The sequence below is a fragment of the Propithecus coquereli genome, unplaced genomic scaffold (genome assembly GCF_000956105.1).
Source record: "Propithecus coquereli isolate 6110/MARCELLA unplaced genomic scaffold, Pcoq_1.0 Scaffold3, whole genome shotgun sequence".
In the NCBI taxonomy this organism is placed as follows: domain Eukaryota; kingdom Metazoa; phylum Chordata; class Mammalia; order Primates; family Indriidae; genus Propithecus; species Propithecus coquereli.
Window position 1 is genome coordinate 20,838,062 of NW_012148618.1, and position 20,673 is coordinate 20,858,734.

Here is a 20,673-nt window from a genome sequence, read left to right on the forward strand (position 1 = left end):
CTCCAGAGACGTTTCAGGTTGGTCCCTTCTTCTCCCCCTACCACAGAAACCGAACGACCGTGACCATAAAGTGAGAATGGCGATGGGAAATGGCTTACGAGCAGATGTGTGGAGGGAATTCATCAAGAGGTTTGGGGATATTCACATTTACGAGTTCTATGCTGCCACTGAAAGCAATATCGGATTTATGAATTACACAAGAAAAATAGGTGCTGTTGGAAGAATAAACTTCCTACAGAGCGTAAGTACATTGAAAAATGAGAGCATATGTAGCTGGTTTTCAGAATGCAGGATTTTCTTTCTTTTTTTTTTTTTTATTTCAGCATATTATGGGGGTACAGATGTTTAGGTTAGGTATGTGGCCCTTGCCTCCCCCCTCCCCCCAAGTCCGAGTTTCAAGCGTGTCCATCCCTTGGATGGTGCGCAGAATGCAGAGATTTCTTAAAAGGTATGTCATTATCAGAACTCAAGCAGCATCAGAGATACGTCCCATCTGTATCCCCAAGAGGTTCTGCTCACTCTCTGTGACAATCAAAAAATCAGGATCCTCCAATTAAAAACATCTCAGTTTCTACTAGTAACAATGCATTGTGCCTTTGACATCTGCAATTTATATAAAGTCTTTCTGTTGCCATTTATACTTACACATGATAAAACACCCGAAGGTTACAATTTCTGTAAGTTTAACACTGTAAAGCGCATTTCCCTTTAATTGTGCTGTGCATCACAATCACCTGGGAAGCTTTTTATATGCATAGATGCAGGGCCCCAGGGGATTCAGTTGCTCTGAGGTGGGGCCCAGGCATCCCAGTTCTCAATCTGCTGAACATTCTGTTCACCTAATAATTCCGCCAGAACGATATTTCTTATATTTAAGCCAGCTCACATAGGAGTCTCTGCCCTGTCAGTCATTATATTGCTTGAGGTCTCTGGACAATGTGTTGTATTTTTGTGCTCAAGCAGTCAGCCTTCCAGATAACGAACTATTCTGCAAAATTCCAGGAATATTGAGCAAACGCTGAAACTCCACTGACTTGAGAAGTCACTGTGGTCTCTGGGCAGCTCATCCTGCCTGGTCATGGAACAGCCACACTGGAACTCCGAGGCAACCTTTGTCCTCAGGGACAGACCAGCAGAGTACAGAGGACAGAAATCAGTGTGCACAAGAGCCCTGGCTCTGGAGAGCAAATCTCAGCACCTCCACATACTAGCTGAGTGACCTTGGGCCAGTAACTTATGTTCCTTAGGCCTCAATTTCATCATCTGTAAAACAGAGACAAAAAGAGAAGATATTGAGCCCAGGGTCTAGTCTGCACTCAATAAGAGAAAGGGATTGTTGAAAGGATTAAATTAAATAACTTTATGAAAAAGCTCTTAGAGGCTGTAGCCCAGTGCCTGTCATGTCATAGCCTTGGATAATTGTTAGGTGTAATGATAATTGTCATTCCATTTCTTATATTCTGGCCTGATCTCAAGATGTTCCTCAGTCTAAGGAATTTCTCTGACAATGACAGCCAAACCTACGCTACACAGGTCCCTCCACTGCCCTCCAGACCTGCACTATCCAAACAGTAGCTACTGGCTACATGTGGCTATTTTAAACTATGTGAATAAAAGTTTAAATTCAGTTTCTTGGTCACACTAGCCACATATGGTTAGTGACTAGCATATTGAGCAGGGCAGGTGTAGAACATTTCCATCATCGCAGAAAACTCCACCGGGCAGCATTGCTACGACAGAATCCATCTCCTACTGCCCGCCGGAACCACTAAGAGGGTCAGCTGGCGGTGTGTGTTACTAGTTCTTTGCTTTCCTATCCATCGACTGCCATGTTTTATTGTCAGTTTTTATACTTTAAGCAAAACCACATTGAGAAAAAAATTGATATCGATAGAAGCGCTAGTTACCACCCAGAAATTTTTGACATTCTTGCAAATAAAGAGGATCTACATTTGTTGACCATAAATGCCGCTTGCTTCTTAATAAGCTGCTAATACTAAAGCATATGATTGGTTGCTTTATCACATAGACTTAAATATAAACTTGCAACAGACACAGTAATCATGGCTAATAATTACATCCAAATACTGTCATATTTGCATTTTCTGCCAATAGGGATAATAATATACTTATTGCTGTTACTGAATTATTGGAATTTAAATCTTTAAGCCATTCAATTATATTAAATATGACAGAATTTTAATAATTTCATAGTTATGGGCATGAAATGATTATGCCTTTGATTCTTAAATATATTAGATAACTTTTCCCTGGAAATGTGAAACATCTAATAGTGGCAAGGTTATACAAGATTTTAAAAACCCCTGTGTGATATATCCACCAAAAGACATGTACAAGAATGTTTATAACAGCTTTATTTATAATAGTCCAAAACTAGAAACAATCCAAATACCCATTAACAGGAGAATAGATCAATAAGGCATGATATATTCATACAAGGGAAAACTGCATGGCAATAAAAAATAAACCACTAGTAGGAGTACCCACATGGATGAATGAATATCACAGACATATCAAGTGAAAGAAACAGACACAAAGGCATACATTTATTTCACTTATTTCAGATTTAAGATCAATTGATGGTGATAAAAGTCAGAGTAGTAATTAACTTCACAGAAAGGAGCAGGAGGAGACTTCAGGTGAGACAGAGTCTCTCTCTGTTGCCCAGGCTAGAGTGCCGTGGCATCAGCCTAGCTCACAGCAACCTCAGATTCTTGGGCTCAAGCGATCCTCCTGCCTCAGCCTCCCAAGTAGCTGGGACTACAGGCATGCGCACCACTATGCGCTGCTAATTTTTTCTATTTTAATAGAGATGGGGTCTCACTCTTGCTCAGGCTGGTCTCAAACTCCTGACTTCAAGCAATCCTCCCACCTCAGCCTCCCTGAGTGCTAGGATTACAGGTGTGAGCCACCGCACCCATGTTTTATATCTTGATCTGGTGGTAGTTACATGGGTGCATACAAATGCAAAATTTCACCAACTTGTACACTTAAGGTATGTGTACTTTATGTACTGTATGTATGTTATACCATGATAAAAAATTGTAAAAAATGTGTACTCAAAATGATATATTTTAATTTTGCCAGAAAGTGATAACTCATGACCTGATTAAATATGATGTCGAGAAAGATGAACCTGTTCGTGATGCAAATGGATATTGCATTAGAGTTCCTAAAGGTACAGTGGACTTTTGTTCAGTTAACCTGTGCCCTTTCTTATCTTGACCAAGGGCCATTTGAGAACTAACATTATTGCCACATGGTAAAATTTATAAGAGTAGGGAAAGGGAAGGGCTTAAGTATCCTCAGAAATAACAGAAATTCCAAAAGATGCTAATTTCCCACTACATGTAAAACAATTATAGTTTTAAACCTAGCTTAAGAACTTCTTGCTTATGCAGTGTTTTGTGGGAAGGGATATATAAGTATGGTTGCAAACTATACTTAGCTTTAGGTGATCTTTACCTGTAAGCTTTAACTACTTGTGCATTTGTCTAATTGTGTGTAAGTCATTATTCAGTAATATATTAGCATTAAAAGAATTACAGATGCGTGGCCATATAGAATAATGTGTATGTGTGTATATGATGCATATATATTAATATATATATAATTCATATGTACACATGCATGGAAAATGATACTTTCTACAGCCAGCTTGTTGCTAATAGGTTATATGGCATCAGTTTTAAGAATAGGTTGGGCCGGGCGCGGTGGCTCACGCCTGTAATCCTAGCTCTCTGGGAGGCCGAGGCGGGCGGATTGTTTGAGCTCAGGAGTTCGAAACCAGCCTGAGCAAGAGCAAGACCCCGTCTCTACTAAAAATAGAAAGAAATTAATTGGACAACTAAAAACATATAGAAAAATTAGCCGGGCATGGTGGCGCATGCCTGTAGTCCCAGCTACTCGGGAGGCCGAGGCAGGAGGATCGCTTGAGCCCAGGAGTTTGAGGTTGCTGTGAGCTAGGCTGACGCCACGGCACTCACTCTAGCCCGGGCAACACAGTGAGACTCTGTCTCAAAAAAAAAAAGAATAGGTTGATATATAAATGTGCTTACCTCTAGCACATAAAATAATAATTTACTTTCCTCTGTCTTAGGTGAAGTTGGACTCCTGGTTTGCAAAATCACACAACTTACACCATTTAGCGGCTATGCTGGGGGGAAGCCTCAGACAGAGAAGAAAAAACTGAGAGATGTCTTTAAGAAAGGAGACCTGTATTTCAACACTGGAGATCTCTTAATGATTGACCATGAAAATTTCATCTACTTCCATGACAGAGTTGGCGATACATTCCGGTTGGGTTCTCTAAATTATTTAGCCAAAAGAAAACACGTGTACAGTTCAGCTTCCTCTTAAGTTGGAATCGCATTCCACTTTGGTTATGGTGCTTCGTTCCCTTCTGTCTCTTTAGCGTGTCAGTTCAACCTGTGTTCCCAGAGAATAAAGAGTGAAGTGTGTGCAGCGTCGCTCTGCAGTGCATGGTTAACTTGGTTGAGCAACACCAGATGAGAGCGAGGCAGGAAACTGTGTCAGAATTCTGGAGACCAAAGTCCTTTTAACTCCTCATGTTTGTCCTGTGTTATTGCTGGTCACTCTTAGGACAGCCAGAGCTTTTCTTCAGATAAAATCCCATGCCCATTCATGTGGCACTGATCTGGTTGAAGAGGGAGTGAGGCGTTCAGAGTCCCTCCCCTCCCTCCATCCCCAGCCAGCTACTTTCCCACAGAACCCCCAGGTCAGCACTAGGAAGTTTGAAAGTCCTTCTAATAGACCACGAAATTAATTCTTAACAATAGCACAGTCCTGCAGCTTCCTGACACAGCTTCCATGGTATGTAAACCCCTGAGGGAGGTTTGCCTGTTCACCTCCAGCGCCTAGCACAGTGCCTGACACACACAATTACTTTTTGCACGACTGAACGAGGAAGGGATGGAAGCCATCTGACTGCAATAGGTAGATCTCTCTGGGTTGAAGGAGGAAAACCAAGCTCCCCTGTGCCCCCAACCAGCAGTGTTATCAAGGCAGGTATCTACTCTGGACCTAGTTCTTTCACGCATGAAATGAGGGTCCCAGTGATCCTCAGGGTCCCTTCCATCTCCAATCTTCCGTGGCTCAGGCTCCATATCATTATTTTATGCCACCTTCATGTCCTTAAGAAGATACTTCTGGGAGGTCTGAAATATTTATGTAAAACAAAATTGAACTCTTTATTAAGTGAAAAATAGCACCTAATTGGGCCTTAACAGTATAATGTCCCTGCAACTAACGTATGATTTTTTTTCCTTTTTAATCAAAAGCTTTCTTTTTGCCCTGAGACCCTGAAATACAAATATCAAATTCTATTACACAGAACTTCAGTAATTAAATTAAATAGGAACTTAATACATGAGAAAAGTGAGAAGTCTAAACACAGCAAAAAGTAATTGAGACTTATTTCTGATTTCCAGTGCCTTTCTTAGCCAAGGCTGTATTTTAACATTAGAACAACATCCTTCTGTGTATCGTGTTTCATGTGACAAGACTAAAATTCCACATTTTTGCTGGGTACAGTAGCTCACACCTATAATCCCAGCACTTCAGGAGGCCCAGGCAAGAGGATCACATAAGACCAGAAGTTTGAGACCAGCCTGGGCAATATAGCGAGACCCCATCTCTGAAAGAAAAAAAAAAGAATTTTTTTTAATTAGCCTGGTCGCGTGCACCTGTGGTCCCAGCTACTCAGGAGGCTGAAGTGGGAGGATCACTTGAACCCAGGAGTTCACAGCTGCAGCCAGCTGTGATTACACCACAACACTCCAGCCCAGGTGACAGAGCAAGAGCCTGTCTCTAAAATAAATAAAATTCCCTATTTTATTATCTAGATATATAACTTTGCCTTTTATGTCTCAAGCAGGATACTTCACCCATAACTAAGTTGGGGATTTAAGGGGCCAAGATGGGGAAGACAAGGTCAGCTACCCTGCAGAGGTCTGAAGGAAATACCTGCTCTTTGTCGTTGCAATCTGGGCCAAAAGCCACCAGTGACCTCTGCGTACCTTGCCTTTTCTTCCAGGTGGAAAGGGGAAAATGTGGCCACCACCGAAGTCGCTGACATAGTAGGACTGGTTGATTTTGTCCAAGAAGTGAATGTGTATGGAGTGTCCGTGCCAGGTATGCACAAGACAGAAATCTCTGCCTAAAGCCACACAGTAGCTGAGCATAATTTTAACCCCAGGGCAAAGTTTGTCATTGTTTTCTCCCGCCAGCCAGAGAATTAAACAATTCTTTCAGCCACCAGGGAGTAAGGAGCTTATGTCTGACTTATGTTCCATTACAGCAGCCAACTCAGTACATCTGAATACGGCTTTCCTCTGTGGTTCAGTTTCCACCTGTTCTTGGGCTCTCAGGCAAACTAAGTCTCGGAAATACAGGGTCCCATGCTGTGTTTGGCACAACTAAGAAAAGTTGTGTCATGCTTGAGAGCTGGGAAATAGTGTCTTGGCCTCTGAACTAGGAGGTATAAATAAGAGCAAGCGCAGTTGCTAGGAGAAAAAAGTGGGAAGGGGCTGATTTTGTATAGCCTTTTTTTTTTTTTTTTTTTTTGAGACAGAGTCTCACTCTGTCATCCTGGGTAGAGTGCAGTGACATCATCATAGCTCACTGCAACCTCAGACTCCTGGGCTTAAGCAAGCCTCCTTCCTCAGCCTCCTGAGTAGCTGGGACTATAGGCGTGCGCCACCACACCTGGCTAATTTTTCTATTTTTAGTAGAGACGGGGTCTTGCTCTTGCTCAGGCTGGTCTCAAACTCCTGAGCTCAAGCAGTCCTCCCACCTCAGCCTCCCAGAGTGCCGGGATTACAGACGTGAGCCACCATGCTCAGCCCAGCCTCTTCTTTTTAAGGTTTCTAACTCCAGTTCACCCCACTATAAGTTCCAAAATCATAACAGAGTATTGTCACCACCACCTCATCTGCAGATGTGCTTCTGCCAGCAGAGTTAGGAGGGCCGAGATTTGACCTTGAGTCCTGGCTGTAACACCTGCTGGCTATTTGACTACAGGCAAATCATTAAAATTAGAGGTAATACTAGACCTGCAGTTGAAGTTGTCAGGAGAACAAATTCATTTTAATTACGTCAATACTAAATGTATATCTATCAAATATATACATGAAGGTTGCTGTGACAATAGATCTTGTTAATTACAGATGCCAGACTGGGTGCGGTGGCTCATGCCTATGATCCTAGCACTCAGGGAGGCTGAGGCAGGAGGATCGCTTGAGCTCAGGAGTTGGAGACCAGCCTGAGCAAGAGCAAGACCCCGTCTCTACTAAAAACAGAAAAATTAGCCGGGCGTTGTGGTGTGCGACTATAGTCCCAGTTACTTGGGAGGCTGAGGCAGTAGGATTGCTTGAACCCAGGAGTTTTGAGATTACCGTGAGCTAGGCTGATGCCATGGCACTCTAGCCCAAGCAATAGAGCAAGACTCTGTCTAAAAAAAAAAAAAAAACGAAGATACTGGTGATGATTGTACAGCATTGTGAGTGTACTAAATGCCACTGAACTGTACACTTTAAAATGGGTATAATAATGAATTTTGTGTTCTTTATCACAATTTAAAAAAACAACAACAACACTAAAGTCTGAGAAGGTTCCAAAAAGTTGGCCAATTATCAGAATCACCCGAGAAACTTTTTAAAGCCCAGCTCTTAGGGATCAAGATCCTCTGGGGTTTGGGACTCAGAATCTGCGTGTCTTTTTTTAATTCCCAAGTCAGTCTAACCAGTAAGGTTAGACAAGTAAGGTTTGGGAGCCGCTGATCTAGAACAAAGAAGAGGAGGTTAATGGAGGCTAATGGTCTTCCAGTGGTTGGCAGACAGGGAGAACGAGAAGCAGGTGTGTTTTGTGCTGCTCCAGAGATCAGAACTAAAACCAGATTGAAATAACCAGGGAGCAGATTTTTAGCCTGAGAACTCCTCTGAAACCAGAGGGACCACCAATTGAATGGTCTTGTCTTCCGGGGTGGGAAATGCCCCACCAGCCTGGGTATGTAAAGAGAGGCTGGAAGTCCACCTGGGATCCCAGGAGATTTCTTGCAGCAATGAAAGATTAGAGATAAATTCTAAACTTTCAGACTCTGTGACTCTCAGTGCCACACTCGATGCTGTCTGGCCTCCCATCTGCAGAGGCCAGCCCCATTCCAGCCTAGAAATGCAGCAGGCCTTTCTAAAATGAGATTATCAGCCCACTCTGGGTGATTCTAAGCAAGGCCTTCGCAGATCTCAGCTTTGGACAAGAGGGAACTTCTAGGTTTGGACCTAGAGTGGAACTGACTTTTTCTAGGTATCAGACCAGAACTGCCCAGCTACTCTCTAAAACTTTTCATTCTCAACAGAACTTTCTACAGTGATGAAAATGTTCTATATCTGCACCGTCCGTTATGGTATCCAATAGCCACCATGTAGCTGTTGAGCACTGGGAATGTGGCTAGTGCAACTAAGGATTTTCATTTAATTATTAATTTCAGTTGTAATACCCACAAATAACCAGCGGCTGCCATATTGGACAATGCACCTCTAAAGAATTCCAAGCCAGAATTGATCTTTAGACTCAGTCCAGAACTGCTGTAGGCTTGAATTTTACCCCCGGAGGTGAACTAGTCCCAAATTAACCTCAGACCCAGGCAGCAGCCAAGAACCAACGGGCCCATTTACCCCTAGGTCAGGCACTGCTGCTGCCAGAGCAAGAAGCAAGGAGCCAGTCAGTGCGGAGATATCTGTTGCATGAGCCCCTGCCTTCATTCTAAAAGGAGCTTACTGGAGACATTTGAGATCCTGAGATAGGTACCAGGGACCCCTGAAGAAGGAGGATCCAGTGCCCTACCTCTCTCCTTCAGATAAGAGGCAAGCCAAGTGAGGGGGCGTTTTTTTTTTCCTTTTGTGTTTTGCCTTCCTTAGAGCCATAGGTAAACACACAATCACCATGGGAGAGATTTCGAAAGCTGGGGCCCAGGTGACCAAGGGAGGCTCCTTCCCTCTCTCCGATTACAGCTAAGTAGATCAGGGAAGTACACCTGGACTCCCTCTGGCTCTGCTCGATCAGGTACAAGATATATTAATACCTAGTTACCACTGTCCCCACAAGAAAACAGTGGTGATTGTTCTAAACTCCTCTCTGCTCACGGCCCTGCTGTCAGGATGTGTTTTCTTTGTGGAGAGCACATCCTCTCGGGACAGATGGACATCCATGGGAGGGCACAAAACAGCTGACCCCTGCACCTCCAGTCCCGCAGCCTCTCTGAAATGCAGACAGGCAAAGCTATTACAAACCTTGATTAAATAAGTCAGCTGCAAAGGTGGTGTTTGTGCCCGGAGGCATAACAGGCCTGACATTGCAACCTAAACAACGCCCTGTTCCATTATTCATGACAGTGAAGCAAGGACTTCTCTCTGTAGTGTTAAAAAAAAAAAATCTTTAGCCATCAGTTCAACCTGTTTCCCACTCAGATGTTTTCATAAAAGGATAATGATTACTAGCACAGGGTTGGAGCCAGCCTTCCCGGATTCAATTTCTGACCCTGCCTAGTATTTGCCCTGTGACCTTGAATAAGTCCCTGACTATCTTTAAGCCTCGATTTCTTCATCTGTAAATGGGAGATAACATTTGTACCTCCTCATGAGGTTGTTGTGAGGATTAAATGAGATATTCCATAAAACACACATAGTATAGAGCTTGGCATATAATAAAGATTCAATCAATGTATAGCTGTTACTATCAGTACATTCACTTTAGAATAACTTTAACATGTATTTGAAATAAAAAATTCAACTATGCTATAATGTTGTCTTGATCCACAGTTCTTGAACCAGCAAAGCATCATAAATAAATAGCTACAACACATGTAATTTTTGCTCACTTTATTTGTAGGTCATGAGGGCCGAATTGGCATGGCCTCCATCAAAATGAAAGAAAACCATGAATTTGATGGAAAGAAACTCTTCCAGATCATTGCTGATTATCTGCCTACTTATGCGAGGCCACGGTTTCTAAGAATACAGGTAAGATCTCTCTTTATAAAGTTCAATTATCTTCTCTCTTGGAGATCCCTGCCTCTTAGCAAACAAATCCCCTTTTCCCAGAGTGACCACATTTGCCAAATTTTCACTACCCTTTCCAGGAAGCTCAGAAAGACATGTCGTGGATCAATAAGGAAGCATACATACCAGAAAATATAGCTAGCAGAAATGCAATCCTAATCCCTTTCTCCCTAAAATGACAGGCAATTCATCCAGCAGCAATCTTAGCAAATAACTCACAAAGATCGTGTTCGATGAGGTGCAACAGACACTCCAAACAGAGATGCTCTGACCCTCCTATTTGTCATTTCCAGTTTTATAGAATGGAAAAATCCACTGACATCCTACATTTTTATATGGTGTGAAATTTAACTGGGCGTCATTAGCCAGGTGGAAGTACCCAAGACTTAACTATCACCACTAGAGGGTTATTTTTTGTTTCCTCAATTTTTAACCCTTTCGTTAGTTTAACATTCTCACTTTTCGACTTTGAGCTCTGTGATTCTTTAGCTGAAGACTTAAGAAAAAAGTCTTAGGATTCCAGATATTGTTGTGTGTATAGGGCTATTTCTGTTGATGTTCATAAAGTACTGACACTTGCTTTGCAACCAGATGGTAAAGAGACATGAAAATGAAGTATCCTCAGATATTTCAATTAACATATTAATTGGCCGGGCGAGGTAGCTCACGTCTATAATCCTAGCGCTTTGGCAGCCCGTGGCAAGAGGATCACTTGAGGCCAGGAGTTCAAAACCAGCCTGAGCAAGATTGAGGAACCCCCCTCCCACCCCGCTGCCATTTGTACCCCATCTCTACAAAAAAATGGAAAAATTATCTGGATGTGGTGGCATGCTCCTCTAGTCCCAGCTACTCGGGAGGCTGAGGCAGGAAGATCACTTGAGTCCAGAAGCTTGAGGTTGCAGTGACCTATGATGATGCCTGTGCCTCTGGCACAGCAGAGTGAGCTGTTGTCTCAAAAAAAAAAAAAAATTAATACATTGACTGCTACACTAGAAAAAAAAAATATTCCTTGGAGCCATGATGTATTATGATGAAAATAGAATCAAAACTTCGAAAACAAAACAATCCTTTCTAATTTAATGAAAAATTTATTTTTTATTGTTTTCTGTATGTCAGTTATATGCAACTTGAAAAATAGTTCACGCAGCTCTCAAGGTAAAGAGACCATGAGTTACATATGCTTCACGAGGCCCCAGGCTCAAAACTAGCGTGAGTTAAGTACAACTCACAAGGCAGTTAATGCAAAACCTAGGCAAAACCCTGCACTTGGTTCGTGAAAATCTTATTTGTTGATATTCTTATTGTTACAATTAATCTTGACAATTTAATTCTTTTTTTTTTTTTTTTTTTGAGACAGAGTCTCCTTCTGTTGCCTGGGCTAGAGTGCCGTGGCGTCAGCTAGCTCAGAGCAACCTCAAACTCCTGGGCTCAAGCGATCCTCCTGCCTCAGCCTCCCGAGTAGCTGGGACTACAGGTGCTTGCCACCATGCCCAGCTAATTTTTTCTATATATATTTTTAGTTGTCCGATTAATTTCTTTCTATTTTTAGTAGAGACGGGGTCTTACTCTTGCTCAGGCTGGTCTCGAACTCCTGAGCTCAAACGATCCACCTGCCTCAGCCTCCCAGAGTGCTAGGATTATAGGCATGGGCCACCACGCGCAGCCAACGATTTAATTCTAAAAACATGGATTAAATGACTAGAAGTCAATAACAAATTTTTCACTGTTGTCAGCTCCGCTCTCCCCAAAGGTGATCCTGAAGCTTTAAGGGAATAAAAAAAATACCTCGCAAAGGGCCCCCTAGTGGAGATTCTGAAAACAGGATTCGTGGGTATCGTAGAAAATGTTCACTTTGCTGGAAAATGTAAAGAGAGTAGATGTTACGGGCTCCTACCACAAAAATGATAGCTACGTGAGGTAATCCATTTGTCAGTTAGCTAGATTTAGCCAGTCCACAAGGTATATGTACTTCAAAATATCATGTTGTACGCGATAAAAAAAATACACTGTTATCTGTCAATTTAAAAATAATTTTTATATCCATCCTATGCATGCAAAAAATTTTTAAATTTTTTACATGGAAAAAAACTTTTTTTAATTTTGTTTTTTATATAGAGATGGGGTCTCACTCTTGCTCAGTCTGGTCTCAAGCTCCTGACCTCAAGTGATACTCCTGCCTTGGCTTCCCAGAATGCTAGGATGGCACAGCTGGCTGAAAAAAATGTTTAAAAAACCAACTTTTCACTTCACAGCTCTCACAGGAGCCAGGGATACCACTGAGTTGCCAAATCCGTATACCTAACCCCTACCCTTTGCCTGGCTCCCTAATCTGTTGCAAAACACAACTGCAATGTGGATTCTTTGATGTTTTCCAGGACACCATTGAGATTACTGGGACTTACAAACACCGCAAAGTGACCCTGGTGGAGGAGGGCTTTAACCCCACTGTCGTCAAAGATGCCTTATATTTCTTGGATGACGCAGCAAAAATGTATGTGCCCATGACTGAGGACATTTACAATGCCATAAGTGCTAACACTCTGAAACTCTGAATATTCCCAGGAGGGTAACTCAATATTCCCAGAAAGAAAATGAATGGACCTAGTACGGCCATTTGATATAACTCACCTTTAATTTGATCGAAGATTGTGAGGTGTGATTTTTGCATAGGAAATTAAGCATACCAATAAGGGGAGACTTTTTTTTAGTTACACCTGAACCTTTGCAAGTGAAAAGACTTAGAGATGATTATTTTTCAATGTACACCTACTGTTTGTATTCGCAAATGGAGCTTGTTGGAGGGAGGCCATTATTTTTTAAAAGACATAATAAAATAGACGAACACCAACATGAGATGGCACTGTCTCTTGTGTTCTTTCCCGACTTTATTCTAAACGCAAAGCCTGTGTCAATTACTCCAAAGCCTGACGGCCTCATTGGTAACTTTTCACAGGGGTCCCATTCATAATGATAATGGCATTCTAGGTAAAAGTGGTTGGGGAGTGGAGGTCAGGTGAGGGGCAAATCAGCAACGGACAACCCAGTGGAAATCCAGCTGCACTATAAGGCAACCCTCCTCACCCACTGCGTACAGACTGCATCACCCAACAGGTGATAATGCCATCTGTAGTCCTCAGGAGCCTATATCTGTGACATCAGAGTTCAATAAATTCTTCAATAAAGAAATTTATTTCAATACTTTTTTTTAGCTACATCAAGGGTTGCAAACTCAAATGTCCTCAGGATTTGCACAGGTAATGCGGATAAGAGAAGCAGGTCACAAATGAATGCCGCAAACTTGGGGAGGGACAGCTACTAAGTCAGCTGAGTATTGTCATGTGGGAACACAGGTCAGGTACTGCTGGGATCTTCTGATTATTCAGAAAACAGAAATCCGGATATTTATGTCAATCTCCCAGTTTTTTAAAATCTGAAGTCTCAAAATTTTTGAAACTTCCATGCATCCCAGACAAAATGTATCTGTGGACCAGATAAGTCCCCGCTCTCCAATTAGCACCCCCAGTCCCACACGCAAATGCCCCACATGCCTCAGATGGGAGCTGGTTTCACTCCACAGCCAGTCTCCCGCGTGTGAAGCCTGTTCAAGGGCCGGGGGGCCTTTGGCACGGCACGGGAGGCTTTGGGAAATTCTCAGGAGCTCTTTCTCCTTATTTCAGCTGCCTCCCTTCCGGGGTATTATTCCTTCACCTCTGCATGTATGGGCTGCAACGGGGTTCCAGGAGCAGGTCCTTGGCAGCAGCACTAAATATGACATGTTCCTCACCTAGAGCTTGTCCTAGACCACGGGAGCATCATGGTCACTGAGTCCACATCCAGAAAGGGTGACCCAAGTTCACCACAGCCTCCCTAGAAGTTTCCCTAGTGGAGTTTTCTTCCCTAGAGGACATCCTGAGATAACACGAGCTGGTAAGGAGCCCCATTTTTCCCCAATTTTGTCCCCATAAAACCCCAGGCAAATATAGCTAGGGAGTTTCAATGACATACGAGAAGTGTCACCACCCCCAGCCCCAATACATACTAGAAATTGTTTTTCTTTTTCTTTTATCCCACTGTACCCTTGAAGATACAGCAATTTTTTTTAACCCTCTTCACTCTCTTAGGTGACATCTGAAAGGAATCATCATGGGTAAACTCACACCTAATGGGTGTGGTGTGTGCTGTCTGGGGGACAGGCACACTTTAGCTCTGACTCAGGCAGTGCAAAGGCAATATATGTAACCGGAGTGTTTGTACCCTTGTAATATTCTGAAATAAAAAATAAATAACTAAATAAATAATAAAGGAATCATCACCAGAATCCCTGCCCCACTCATGTGTAACAAACATTTCCTGAGCACTTAATATGCGTAAAGGACTTGAGGATAGCCTAAGGAAAACTGGATATGCTGCATCTTTGTGAATTTTGCCAATAATTTAGATTCGGTGGCTCGTGGCTCACACCAATCATCGCAGCACTTTGGGAGGCCGAGGCAGGAGGATTGCTTGAGGCCAGGAGTTCAAGACCAGCCTGGGCAACATAGCAAGACAGAAAATTTAAAAATTAGCTGGGCATGCACCTGTAGTCCTAGCTACTCTGGAGGCCGAGGCAGGAGGATCACTTGAGCCCAGGAGTTCAAGACTGCAGTAAGCTATGGTAACACCTCTGCACTCCAGCCTGGGTGACAGAGCAAGACCTTGTCTCTAAAAAACAAACAAAAAAAAACACCAAAAATAATTTATATTGATTATTGCTTGTGGGTCAATACTGGGGAAGTTTTGCAACATTCTCTCTGCTTTTGCTTTATTGCTCTCCCAGCGAGAATTTGAACCCAAGTAATGGGATATAGCATAGCCTCTGTTTTTGAGTCTCACGTTGTGCAATCATGTTACATGGAATCTTGTCAAAGTGAATCAGGTTGTCAGCAGAGATTATGTTAAAGCAGTGTCATCATTCTGTGTAACAAGGGATATCTCTTTGGGTGAAAAGTCAGCACTTACACTGTCAACCAGAACATTAGTGTTCCATTAACCAGAGCCTGCTTGGCCCTGACAGCCTCTGACCCGTATTTCAGACTTTCCAGTTAGGAACCTTTGTCCTCACTCCCCTCCCTCCCTCCCAGCCTGATGGCTTCCTCAGCCTCCCACTTCCCCACACCTCCCTGATCCTGGCCAGGTGCTACAGCTCCACGGAGATGGATGGAGGCGCCAGCACAGTATCTTCCGCCCCTGGCTTTGCATGTATGTAAACGAAATCAAGCCATCACCCGTGAGAGACAACCAACTATGAAGACTGATTTTTCTCTTATAAAAGGGTCAGAAATTGTGCCCATAGAAATATCTGCATAAGTAAGTCATCTTCATTTGAAAGTATAAATGGATTTAAAAAAACATAAATTGATATCCATGTAAATCATTCACTAGATCAACAGGTCTTTGATTTCAAATGTATTGTTGGAAATTCGTAATCAACGCATAGCTAGGATGCTGTAGGCACCAAAATAACTTGGGGACAAAACTAGGAAGTGTCGGCATCTGAAATGGAAGCTAATGAGAATCAGTATAAAAATGGATAAGATTAGCCCGGCGTGGTGGTGCACACCTATAGTCCCAGCTACTGGGGAGGCTGAGGCGGGGGATCGCTTGAACCCAGGAGTTCAAACCAGCTGCAGTGACCGACCCTAAGAGATCATTTGTTAAAAGTGTTGCTTGTCTATACACCCACCCTACAAGCATTTAGTGGATGCCCGCTATGGATCAAGAGATGTGCTCAGCACGTAGTGCTGGGGCCCGGCCCCAGAGTTGGAATTGGAACTGGAGTTTGCATTTCTAACAAATTGCCAAGTGCGGCTGATGCTGTGGGTCGGGAAGCCACATTTTGGGAACCACTGACGTAGAGGAAAAGCATCCTGAGTTACACATCATGGGTGCTTAGTTAGTGTAACTCAGCTCCTCAGAGCTGGATTATCTCTTACTAACTGAGGCTCACCTCTTACATCTGGAGTGGCCCAAAGTGCAATCCCCAGGAAAGGCCCAGCATCAAGAAGCCCCTTGTCATCTTAAGCCTGCAATTGTTCTTGGAACTTCCCGTCAATTATCAGCTTCTATATATTTACTAGGTACACACACATGTATTGTGATGTGCTGTAGCAGAACTAAAAGCAATCCTAGAGAGTGTCTAGTCAAACCTCTTTATTTGATAAAAGAAAAACCTGAAGCCTGAAATTAAGTGACATGCCTGAAGCCACACAGCTCATTGGCTTGACTAAGCTCTGGCCCAGCACTTACAGGAAGGGAACGTCTTCGTACACCAGAAGTTCAGAGTGTGGACCCTGGACCAGCAGCATCTGCGTCACCTGGGAAGCTTGTTAGACGTGCCAATTCTTGGGCCCCACCCCAGACCTACTGAATCAGGAACTCTGGGAGTGGACTCAGAAATCCGCGTTTTAACAAGCCCACCTGGTGATTCTGACTCAGGCTCGGTTTGGGGATCACTGGCCTAAAGCAGTGCTTCTCAAGCTTTACTGCACGTGGGAATCACTGGGGGATGCCAGCACTTCTGGCCCACACACACCTCTTTGAGCAGCAAGTGAATCTAAAACAGTGGTTACCAGATGTTTGCTGCACCTGGGCGCTGTCAAAAAGCCCACAATCCAGGCCCACCCCATTCCAATTAGAGCCAAATCTTAGGCCCATTACAGTGGCTCATACCTGTAATCTCAGCACTTTGGTGGCAGGAGACTCACTTGAGGCCAGGAGTTTGAAAGCAAACTGGGCAACAGAGTGAGACCCCTGTCTCTACAAAAAAAAAAAAAAAAAAATTGGCCTGAATAGAGTGCCGTGGCATCAGCCTAGCTCACAGCAGCCTCAAACTCCTGGGCTGAAGTGATCCTCTACCTCAGCCTCCCGAGTAGCTGGGACTACAGGTGCACACCATGATGCCCGGCTAATTTTTTTTATTATTAGTAGAGACAGGGGTCTCACTCTTGCTCAGGCTGGTCTCAAACTCCTGACCTCAAGCAATCCTCCCGCCTCGGCCTCCCAGAGTGCTAGGATTACAGGTGTGAGCCATCGTAGCCAGCCGTGAGCCAGCCTCTACGAAAAATTTTTTAAATTATTGGCATGGCGGTGTGTGCCTATAGTCTCAGCTACTTGGAAGGCTGAGGCAAGAGGATCACTTGAGCCCAGGAGTCTGAGGTTACAGTGAGATGTGATAACACCACTGCACTCCAGCCTGGACAACAGAGCAAGACCCTGTCTCAAAAAAAGAAAAAAGATCTCTGGGAATGAGAGCCAGACATCAGTATGTTTTTAAGACTTCCAGGTGATGCTAGTGTGCAGCAAGTTCAGGCATCACTGGTAGAGAACAAGGAGCAAGTTTTGAGCTCTTGACAAAGATTCTCTCCCCAACAAACGCTAGTCAGGTTCCCCTGAGCTCTCTTCTCAACTAGGCATCAAACTTGGCCTATAAAGACTTGAACAAACAGTTTCTAACAGCTCAAGGCCACATCCCTAAGATGACCCCAGCCCCGCTTACAGGGAGGCCTTGAGAAAACTCAAGTCTGCCAAAAGAATTTACTGTCTGTTCCAGCCAGCTCTGACGATGGAGCACCTGACTCCCAACCTCTGTGGGAGGGCAGGAGCCTCATTTTGATAAACAGCAGTTAACAAACCCAGGGCGGTTTCATAGGAACACTTTGTGCTTTTTGACATTTTTCACTTTCCTGACTCTGCCAAGTCCCTGCTGGCCCCACCCTATTCCCCCGTTCTCCCTTTAAAACACCCAGTCACCTTTGCACAAATCCAAGTGGAGTTCAGTTCTCACTGGACGCTTTTCCCTATTGCAATAGTATATTATTGATGAAAATCTATGCGTACCACTTTAACTAGTGTCCAGCTTCATTTATTTTTAATACTTGTCCTATCAACCAACTTCAGAGCCATTCCCTATAAAAGTGCCATCTGAAATGGGCAAAAAATGATTTTTTTTTTTTTTTTTTTTGGACTCTGAACTAACCACGGGCAGGCTGCCAATGAGCAAACCTTTTCTTTGACTACAGGGTCCAGAGAAAATGGGAAATGCACAAGTTCCAAACCTAGAAAGGAAACATTTAAACGTCTTGGAGGACCAGAGGCGCCTGCTAGGCAGGGAGCTCCTAACCAAGTCCCGCCTTGCACAGTGCTGGATGGTGGGAGCAGCATGGGCGTCACTGACAGCGGGGAGACCTGGGTCTGCCTATCACAGCTGTGCGCCCTGCGCCTTGGTCTCCTCGTTTATAAACTGTGAGCCACGGTGCCTGACTCATCACTGACACTTATGAATACAAGCCGCCTGCCGTGTCCACTACCAAGGGCACCTCCAAACCCATTTTCTCAGAGCTAAGTGCAAATCTTCAGCATCCTGAAAAGCAGAATCTATAAGGTGCGTGAGCTTAGGCGCCTGGTGGGTTAGTGAATCCATGTTTCAGTGGCCAAGTAAGTGACACAGGATATGTTTTGTTTCAGAGACAAGCACAATTTATTTCTACATTACATTTCATGTCACAAGCTGAACCACAGAAGCTGCCTGTCAATACGCTACTCTCAGCCTTTTCTCTCTGACCTGCCTGCTGGAACCTTCTAGATCACACTGGCTTCAACTCTCCGTATGTATCCAATTGTGGGTCAAGATCCCCAATGAGAATCTGATAAAAGTTACGGACTCGCCCCCAAGAAAAATGCACATACACATAAGCACACAGACTCAGCACTCAAGTTTGAGGGGTTCCCAGACTCCCGGGAGCACGTCCCTGGGCTCCGGCTCAGGACCTCTTGTCTACACCATGGCCTGCAGGGGGCAGCAGGGCAGCTGGAGCCCGCACTGGGAGCTGCATTCGGGAAAGCTGGGGACGCTGTAGAACTTGATTAGTTTTTTGAAGGCACTTTTCTTCAGCAGCATCATCTCTTCTGGAAACCTGGAGAAGATTCTGACCCGGGAGGAGCCCCCATTCTTCGCAGAGCCATCCGTGGGCAGTGGCTTCTGAGCACTCGCGGGCACGCTGTTGCAACTGAGGGAGCGCACCGTCTTCTTCTTGTTCTGCACGGACAGGTAGCCGGACAGGAAGGAGGACAGCTTGTGTCTAGTGGTATCCGGGGCCTCTTCTGAAAAGCAGTCGTCAAGCGGGTCCAGCAGGGATTCGACATGGCAGCCGTTTTCCCTTCTCACGGGACCGGCGCCCGCACGCGGAGGCTGCTTGATGATCTTCCTGGCCTGGACTGGGTCATCTCCCGCCTCGTTGACACACCAAAGGGACACTCCACCAGCCAAGGCTCCGCAGCCCCTGATTTGGGGGATGAGCTTCCCGACCTGCGGGCGAGGCTGGGACGTGCAGTGCTGACTCAGGACGAGAGTGGCAGCATCTCGAATGAGATTCCAGTCTCTCAGGATATCGTCCCTGGTGGTAAACTGGGACGTCACAGTGAAACGGATGATCAGCTTGTCCTGGACAGTGGCCGGGATGAGGAAGAGACAGCCCCCTTTGGCTATTTCCTTTAACACACTTTCAGTGAGACAGTTAGGACCCTGTTTGGAGGATAAAGAGAAGTGAAGTCCACATCGCAGCCCCTGTCAGCATCCCCAGAGCCCTGCATTTAGGTTTCCAAGAGGCTCAACAACCACCAGTTCTGAAACACCAAATAACGTCACTCACAGGAGGCGGTGGAAGATGGCATTACCTTTAGACGGAAAACCACCAGGCCCAGGTGCCTCTTGGCAGGAATTTCAAAAAAAGGGTCATTTCTGACCAGAGATTCAAAATATTTAGCCATTTCAGTACCCTGGAATTGTAAACAGAGAGAGAACCGAGGTGAACAATCAGGCGAGGGACAAACTGTATAAACTTTCACACTGCCAAAAGGTTTTAAGCCAGCGACACCTTTCAATCCTAGAGACCTGAGTGGCTTCTGCCTCATTATCTTCTCCATTTCATTTTGCCCATGTTCCAAGCTGGATAACCTCCAACGGCTCCCTGCTTCCTGTCAAATCAGATCCTCCTCGGGAGCTCGTCTCAGGGCCCTCTTTCAACTCAGCGCCAGAACCCGGAAGGCATGTGTCTTGCAGTCCAGGCAACCTGGGCTCGTATCCCGGTTTCACGGCTCCTTGACTGGCCAAGGGAGCAAGGGGACAGCCAAAACCCAGCCCATGCTCTGCAATCCCGGCCAGGTGCCTCCTTCAGCCTGCATCTTCCCAGACGCACCCTATGGGCCAGCGACACTCCTGCCCCATCCTAAGAGGCATGTTTCATGTGCCTCTTAAACCTCTGCTCACCCTAGACTTCAAATGCACTTTTGCCCTCTTTTTTCTGACATTCCACAGAGAACATATGTTTACATATCATCCCCACCCACCATGGAAAAAGCTTTGTACCTGCTTAATGAGTACAGAGTTTCTGCTTGAGATGATGAAAAGGTTTTGGAAATAGTGGCCATCACAATACACACAACATTGTGAGTATACTTACTGCCACTGAACTGCACACTTGAAAATAATTAAAATGGTACATTTTCTGTTATGCATATTTCACATAACATAAATATATGT

General features: G+C 44.4%; 2 protein-coding genes across 3 annotated transcripts in view; one reads left to right on the forward strand and one right to left on the reverse strand.

Annotated features, from left to right (window-relative positions):
* SLC27A2 (solute carrier family 27 (fatty acid transporter), member 2) overlaps positions 1–12,960 on the forward strand; it is a 40,278-nt gene extending 27,318 nt beyond the window's left edge. The window contains exons 5-10 of the mRNA XM_012649496.1: positions 47–241; positions 3,109–3,199; positions 4,121–4,319; positions 6,077–6,174; positions 9,928–10,058; positions 12,473–12,960. Of these exons, the coding sequence (XP_012504950.1) occupies positions 47–241; positions 3,109–3,199; positions 4,121–4,319; positions 6,077–6,174; positions 9,928–10,058; positions 12,473–12,649 (891 nt within the window). The 3' untranslated portion in view covers positions 12,650–12,960. The remainder of the gene's footprint in view (positions 1–46; positions 242–3,108; positions 3,200–4,120; positions 4,320–6,076; positions 6,175–9,927; positions 10,059–12,472) is intronic.
* A 5,628-nt stretch (positions 12,961–18,588) lies between these two features.
* The window catches only part of HDC (histidine decarboxylase), a 26,565-nt gene continuing 24,480 nt past the window's right edge, over positions 18,589–20,673 (reverse strand). For both annotated transcript variants that reach the window (XM_012649223.1, XM_012649221.1), the window contains 2 exons: positions 19,809–19,910; positions 18,589–19,656 (listed from right to left, as the gene is read on the reverse strand). In XM_012649223.1, coding sequence (XP_012504677.1) covers positions 18,910–19,656; positions 19,809–19,910 — 849 coding nt within the window. In that variant the 3' untranslated portion in view covers positions 18,589–18,909. The remainder of the gene's footprint in view (positions 19,657–19,808; positions 19,911–20,673) is intronic.